At 36.3% G+C, this 8,299-nt stretch overlaps 1 protein-coding gene across 1 annotated transcript in view; it reads right to left on the bottom strand.

Annotated features, from left to right (window-relative positions):
• Positions 1–8,299, bottom strand: part of pik3r3b (phosphoinositide-3-kinase, regulatory subunit 3b (gamma)) — a 164,918-nt gene that overhangs the window by 93,423 nt on the left and 63,196 nt on the right. Inside the window, exons 3-4 of the mRNA XM_079884820.1 lie at positions 2,122–2,217; positions 1,712–1,789 (exon numbers count right to left, since the gene is read on the bottom strand). Coding sequence (XP_079740946.1) covers positions 1,712–1,789; positions 2,122–2,217 — 174 coding nt within the window. The remainder of the gene's footprint in view (positions 1–1,711; positions 1,790–2,121; positions 2,218–8,299) is intronic.

Consider the following 8,299-nt stretch of genomic DNA (forward strand, 5'->3'; position numbering starts at 1 on the left):
GGCTTAATTGTGTTCATTCCAGTGAAAGGTTAAACTTATGGTTAGATGTGAATGGAAATCTTTACAAAACAAAGGTTAGGTAAATATAATAAACATATCCCATACACCTCAAATCAAATACATGAAACATACAGTATACTGTCAGATCCAAAAGTCTGAGATCCTCAAGTGAAAAAGCTTATATTTTGCATGTTTCATTATGGATTATACCATCAGCAAAACAATATGAGTTTAAAGAAAAAAAAAAAAAAAAAAAAAAAAAAATATATATATATATATATATATATACACACTGTAAATTAATGTATATTTATGATGTCTTCCTTCTAAGGTAATGACAGTGGTACTCAAGCTGACATGAATCTTAGATTTTCAATTTTCAATGTGGTCACAGACTTTCAAAGCCCACTGTATAGAACTTAATGGATGAGTGTTTTGCAAAGGTTGAATTAACCAAGGGTTGTAAATTGGCCATGTAACATGACAATGACCCATACAAATGGAAAAGCTCTTAAGAGGAAATAGAGAGTCGTGTAATGATCAAATCCAATCTAAACCTGTAAGTTGATAAGTGACTGTACTTGAAGTACACTCAAGAACATTCTCAAATATACTGAAGGAGTTTTAAAGGAAAAACTCAAATGCTGAAGGTCGATATAAAAAAGGCTAACCTTTCTAACACCACTGTAAACAGGCCTTACCACATTGTCAGAGCACATTCATGTCAAACAGTCACGAACTGACAACATCCACCCTACCCTCCCTTTACATATAGTTCCTCAGTTTGTGAGAGTGCTTATGTGTCAGAAGACATATTTTAAAATCTGTGCAGAAACTTGTGAAAGACCCTTTGACCCTTTGTGGAAGTGTGCAGATGTACTCCAAACAAACTGACATGACCATACCCTGGTCATGATAGTGCACATGTGACATTGTCAAACTGGAAATTACTTAAAAGGTTGTGATGCTTAAGTTGTGACAACTAAGGCTTTAACAATACTTGTGCACACATGTGCTATATATGGATGTGGGGTTTTGCTAGACCATGTATATCTGCACTTCAGAGGCATATAACATATGCTGCAAGCACAATCTCTAACAAAGTCTCTCCTTAAAATGGAATAAAATTCTTAGTCTGAAACAACAATAGTATGGGATAAAAGGAGTTTTCTCCTATGGGAAATCCATGCTCTGCCTAATCATTTTAGTTGAGAGGAAGAGGGGTGTGCGTGTGAATATGCATGAATTTGCTTCATCTAATCCAATAGTAGTGCTGAGGTTTTTTTTGGGAGCAGCATCTCCCAAAAAAGTACGGAGCCAGAGCACTCCCTTGTGGTCCTTAATAAGAACTTCAGCTAAACTTTTCAAACTTTAACAACAGTTGCCTTGATCTACACTGCTGAAGACAGGAAGGCACTCCAGTGCTCAAAAAACAGTTTATACTGCAGTTTTCTTTTCATGTTTTCATGCATCTTACACTTAAGACTGTCTTTCTTTAATTTCCTTTTTCAACACACACACAGAAAATTCATGATTACAGTATCAATTCATTTTAATTAAGCCTATTAAGATTTGCCAAATAATCAATTCAGGGAAACTGTTCAACTGCAAACTATAATTTTTGATTAATAACTAGATGCTTATTACATCAAATGGGGCTGAACATACTAGTGTATTAGCATGTACAGAATAAACCACTTATGAACCTGACCTGTTTCCAAAGCCTGAAGTAACTCCGGTGGTCCAGTGGAGGTCTGGCCAGACCGGTAAAGTGGCTCATTCTCCCAGTCTTGAGAAAAGGACAGAGGTCAAGGGTCAGTCTTATAATCCGATGTGTTATGTTAACAAAAACCTAAATTGAACAGTAAATTCTCATTCGTATATGCCCAAAACAACATGGTATTATCACGGTACCCTACTATCATAGCATCTTTTGTATGTAATGAACTAATTCAAGAAGTGTTATTTTTATGCAAAATAATATTTCATTCATGAAGAAGGAAATATATAATTACTCAATCAAATTACCCATCCCCCCCTCCCCATCTTTAGGTTCTAGACTGGTGTTTAACTCTATTTGAATAGTTAAATTAGATAGGTGAGGCAGAGGAGCAAACTCACCCAGTCTCTCTAGAGCCTCCGTCAGCCTGAGCACCACAGCTGGGGTCTGGTCAGGCAGAGCGCACTGCTCTACAACATCTCCCTTTCCACAGGGGCCTGTCAGAGGAGGAAGGAGAGGGAGAGAGACCCTGATGAGAAATCCCACTGGTGAGACCAAATTCCCTGATTAGGTGGCTGTCTTTAAACCCACATCTCATCTCTCCTTAGGGAACAGTCAGGTTGTCATTCTCACAAGCATAGTAGATATGCAACATAACACTCAAACCTCAACCTTTTACCATTTAAATGTACATTATAGTATACATGAACATCAGTTATTACTTTATGAGCTCAAATGAATTAAAATGAACAGTACAAAATAAAAATGAACATTAAAGAGATAGTTAATTTACCCATGCAACTTCATGTTGTTCCAAATCTGTATGCACGGATTAAACACAAAATAAGATATTTTGAAGAATAATGATAACGAAACATTTATGGTTCCCACTGACTTTTTTTTTGTTGTTTTTTTGTCCATATAATGGAAGTCGATGGCAACTGGAACTGAATATATTCTTCAAAACATCTTCTGTTGTCTCCAACAGAAGATAGTCATACAGGTTTGGAATGGTATGAGGGTGAGTAAATGCTTTTTGGGTAGACTATCCCTTTAAATCCAGTAAAATATAAACATTTTGTCCCAAAGGATTTTTTAAATTCAGTATATGACATGTCCTCCAGCTGAATGAAATACAGTGCATAATGTATCATAAGCACTATTGTCTCTTCCTGTCTCCACTGTCCTTCCACTGAGCATTGACCTTCTGCTAAGGTTACAGTTGTGGAGAGTGCCCATATATCTCTATATGTGGCCACTTATATGTGTTCAGAATACCACAGATAAAATCCTTGATGGGGTCAGATTTTTAGTTTTGCTGCCAATTTGCAGAGCACAGTGTAAATGACACTTTGCTCATGTGTAAGAAACATGCCAACCTTTACATGACACCCTGTCTATGTTGTCCTGGGACACTAAACCTGCCGCACATCGCCAGAGTACGAGAATGGTGTGAAGTGGAAGCGGAGGATGTTGTTGTTGTTATTGTATTACACTAGACTAGCCTTTAAAACAAATTAGCCATTACAATAAATGAAATATGGAATTTGTAAAATATGATTAAAAAAATTATATTCAAATGTAATACTTAAAAATAATTTTCCACAGTAAATGCATTATAATAAACTAACAACTGACTTTTTTTTTACAGCATAAATTATGATAATCTAGGTTAATGCCACTTTATTTATATACTGTTGTTCATGATTAATCATGTTGGTTCATAATAAATTAATATTCATTTATGCAACTTAAAATGTTAAAAATGCATTAGTATATATAGATTTAACCAAGATTAATAAATGCAGTAAAAGTATTGTTCGTTGTTAGACACTGCATTACCTACTTTAACCTTATATAAAAGTGTTACCTATTCAAAAAGGTTAAGGTCAGGATGACAAAAAAAAAAAAAAAAGTTAAAAAATGCTAAAAGAAAAAACAAATGATGCAGCATTCTATTCACATATGCAAAAAAGTCTAAAGGTCATATTATAGTAATGCATCACCCTTGCAACTATATGGAAATTCATAAACATGAATTTGTCTTGTGCCCAGACATTCATGATTTTAAAAGACGACAAAAAAGGAAAAAATAAATAAATTAACTTTATTATTGTCATGTTCTGTTATTGTTTCAGTTTCGTTTAAATTACATTACATTTTAGTTGATATAGTATTATTTCCTGTTTCCTAATGTTGTCATAGTTTCTAAGCATGTTTTCATTTGTTGTCATGGGTTTTTATTGTTTTGATTGATTTCTCACACCTGTTCCTTATTTAGTTAATTAGTTCACTCCGTATATATTAACCTTAGGGTATATTTACACTACAACAATGTATTAAAAACAGGGAAGTTTTTCCTTTCCATTTTTTGCGTAAAGATGACAACTTTGTCAAAAAGATCGCTGTTAACACGGATCCACAAAAACAACTAAAAACTATGTTTTATGCATGCCACGCCAGTAGTTGGCGATGTAACTTTGTAAAGAAACACAATGTGCCTATAGACTGAACACGTAATACGCATGATGCCACTGTTTTCACAAATTTGTGTTTACACTGTTACAATAACATTATCGTTTTCAAAAACGTGCACTTTGAAACCTATTTTCAAAAGTTTGCGTTTTCAGACCTCCAAAACTCTGTTGTCGTGTAAATGAACAGCCAAAATGCATTAAAGGCTTTCCGTTTTTAGTTGACAATGACGTCCGTTAGTTTTGTTCAGCTAATTTCCTGGTGTTGACTGTGCTCTAGCACACTGGTGAATTGTTTCTTGTGTTGGATTATTTTCCTTTGGTTTTATAAAATAAAGCTAAGCTGCAAATTAGATCTGTTTCGCTTCACCTTGTCTTCTTCCTTATACTGAATGTTACAGCAGAGAACTCAGGGTGGGATTTCTTTCACCTGTAAGCAGGAAACTGAATTGACAAATACCAATTAGTTAAACTCGTTTACATCAGTATCCGTTTTATAAAGCCAACGTAATCTATCCATTTACACTGAATTTCCATTTGCGTAATAATGAGAGCTCTGATGAGAAATTCTGACAAAAGATGTTTTCCCTCCATTATGTGAATGATGAGGTCCATGAAACTGTAGTGCTCTTGTAGTGCTGTTTGCAGACTCTTGTGAATTATCGCCAGTGACAACACTAATTAGCACTGATGTACCACCTGCCAATGTCTACACAGATACCAGTACTATTTTTCGTTTTTTCTTTCTGTAATTAGGAAATGGCTGTTTATTTAACAGAATCTCACACACAGGCATCTGTTGACAGCAGGAAAAGTCTGTGTTCCCATGCATTGGTGTGATTTGTGCACTAATCTGCACAGCAGTGGCCCCTTGTTGTACCCCGCTGCAATTTTCGCACAGGAGAACCACGCTACGAGGTGGCAATACGTTTCTGTGCTGCGCTGATTTAAGTTTTGTTTGTTAAAGCACCATGATTAAGGTTTAGTTTAAATGTCAATCAGATCGGACACTTTAAATCTAACAAGAAGGATCAAGCATCTGCAGTAAAGGAACTGATAAGGCTCATCACTACTCTTGACCTACCATATGCAAATGTATGTAAATTGCTGTGATCCAATAGTAATAATAGTTGAGGCTACAGGAACAGGAATGAGGGAGATGATAGTGATTAAAAAAAAAAAAAAAAAAACAGAAAGATTAATGAGAAGTTCCTCTGAGGTTTTGATGCAGGTGGCACAAAGACTTTGGAGGCTCGAGATTGCACATGTTAACGGCGAAGCGCATTGGTATTCCAACAACACACGGTGCATTTATTTGCTCCACATCCTGCTGGTTTCTCTATGGACCTCGACAAGTGACGCCTTATGAATGAGCAAACAGGTCACAGCACGATGGGAGGAATCATAATTCTCTCTCTCTCTCTCTCTCTCTCTCTCTCTCTCTCTCTCTCACTTCCTCTTTCTCTCCCTCTCACTTCCTCTTTCTCTCCCTTGTTCCTTTTGTTTTAGAAGCCTCATATTCCTTAGTGGTTGGTGAGCTAAGATTTATAAGATAGAAGATTAATGTGGAGCTGTGTGTAAACTATATAGTGCAAAATAGCGTAATTGAAGATGTAGGACTGATATTTTAAGTTAGATGGCTGCTTATTGCAGGAAAAATAGGATTTCTGTGGAAATTGGCCATACAATTTAATCTGATCTTCAACAGTCTGCTTTAATAAGACACAATGATACATTTTACTGTATTATGTAAATGATTTCCACAGCACACTCTAAAACACTTTGAAAACACGTATGGTAGTGTACCAGGGCTGCCAACTTTTGAGTTTAGCTTGGAGTGAGATTTTGTTTGGGGGGTGGGGGTGGGGGGTGGGGGTAAATTTTATGAAGTTTAGTGACAACATGTTACAATGTTTACATTGTACAATGACTGGTAGGATACAGTTTTTATTATTGCTTGACAAAAATTTCAAGATTTCAATTCCATTCTTGTGATTTGATTCCGATTTTGATTCAATATTGACTAATTTGGATACATGTTTATTTTAAATTTTATGTAAAACAATAATCTCACCTAATGCTGTAAACATAGAGGGCCCAATCTGCTGGTATTATTAAAGGTTAAAAATAACAAATTAAATTAAATATAATGCAGATTTTGTTATAATAACAATTATTTAATGACATAAGTAAAAATATAATAAATATGTAATATAGTGCTCAGCAAAATCTCCTCTCTAGCTATTTTTTCTATTCAGTTAACATGCTATGGTCATTAAATGGCTTTCCTGAGGTAAATGTAACGTTATGTGACATAATTGTTCTCCTGCTGTTATATTGACCTCTTTCCGTGGTTAAAAAACACTAATTGGTCGATATTATGTATACTTTCGGTAAGTTGTACTGCATCCTTAAATAAAAAAGCAACAGATGATCGGTTCACGTGCACTTGAACTGAGGCGCTCAGCGATCTGTCACGTCACATTTACAAGCGCCAAACGTATTTTTGTCTGAATTTCGTAATAAAATTGACGAAATCTAAGAGCTGAGAATTAGTTTAATATTAAAAGTAGGTTACCTCTTTACTCTGCAATTTTTCTGTGCGTGAGAAAATGGATGTGTGGCGTGAGAGTGTGTGAAAAGTGTCAATTGCGTGAGTCTCACGCTCAATGCGTGAGAGTTGGCAGTCCTGAGTGTACTGTACCGTTTCATTTATTTTAAATCTGTATCTGAAGTGTCCCGCTCTGTGCAGCATGCAGTCTTACGTATCAAAACAAACTCCACGAAGCATCAGTGATAGTTTTTATTTTGCCTCTAGAGGTCGCTCTCTCAGCAGACCCTTCAGCAATGGACACAACGCGGAAAAAACTATTGGAATGGATTTTTGCCGTTTTGTTCCAACAATCGGTTATCAGTGCCAATTAATCGGCAAAACCGATCAATCGGTTGACCTCTAATGTGAAAAGAATACAATACAAAACAATGTATTCATATTTGTTTTGATTTTAACATTTGTCTACTGATGCAAGAAAGGTCAAATTTTATGACCAAATCATGCAGAAATTCATGTAGTTAGTGGCGCATTTCCACTGCATGGTACGGCCCGGCTCGGCTCGCTTTTCCACTGCAGTTTAGTAACGCTTCAAAGTGGGTGGGATTATAGACTGATCATTGTTGCGCCGCCTCTACTGCATCATTGTAAACACGACAAATGCACAACACAGGAGCAATGGAGCATATCGATGGAACACTCTCAGAAAAAAAGGTACAAAAGCTGTCACTGGGACAGTACCCTTCAAAAAGGTTCTAAAATGTACCATTTAGGTACTAATATGTACACTTTTGGAACTAATATGTACACTTTTGGTACCAATATGTACCTTTGAGGGACTAATATGCACTCTTTAGGTACAAAAGTGTACCTTTTGAAAAGGTACCGCCACAGTGACAGCTTTTGTACCTTTTTTTCTAAGAGTGAATGGTGTTCTTGATTCTCGGCAAGTGAATGTTTTTCACTGCAGGATGGAAAAGTTTGTTTTTTCGGGTTTGGCGTCTCGTGTCGCAAATCCAAAGACGCAGTTAGTAACGATTCTCTCTGACCAATCGGTTATCTGCAGTGTTTACACGTCACATTTTAGTATCGGTACGGCTCGCTTGGAACCTCAACCGAGGTGGTACTATTTAAGTGAAACATACCATGCCATACCATGCAGTGGAAAAGCGCCATAACTGCATTTCAAATATCACAACTTTGCCCTTTGATCTGTACATTTATGGCACTGCACATGTGCGCAAAGACCTTCACGTCGTTTATATTTGTGTGTTTGTGAAACCATCACAGGTTGTTTGGCTTTGTGTAGAAAGTGGTGGGCAAATTTCCTTTCAATTGGAGGGCTACTATGAGTTTGGTGCTTCATTTAACGTCACTGTCAGAAAACATCACTGAGGCAATTTCTCAAAACGTGAGGCACAAGCTGATTGGTGAGAGACAGCAAAGAACAGAGGAACAAGAGGGAAAGGACAGAACATGGGCAAAGCAATCTAATAAAATGATGCTGTTGTTTCAATACAAATGCTACATTAGAGAAATTGTTATTATATATGC

The sequence above is a fragment of the Squalius cephalus genome (genome assembly GCF_949319135.1).
Source record: "Squalius cephalus genome assembly, chromosome: 10".
Lineage (NCBI taxonomy): Eukaryota > Metazoa > Chordata > Actinopteri > Cypriniformes > Leuciscidae > Squalius > Squalius cephalus.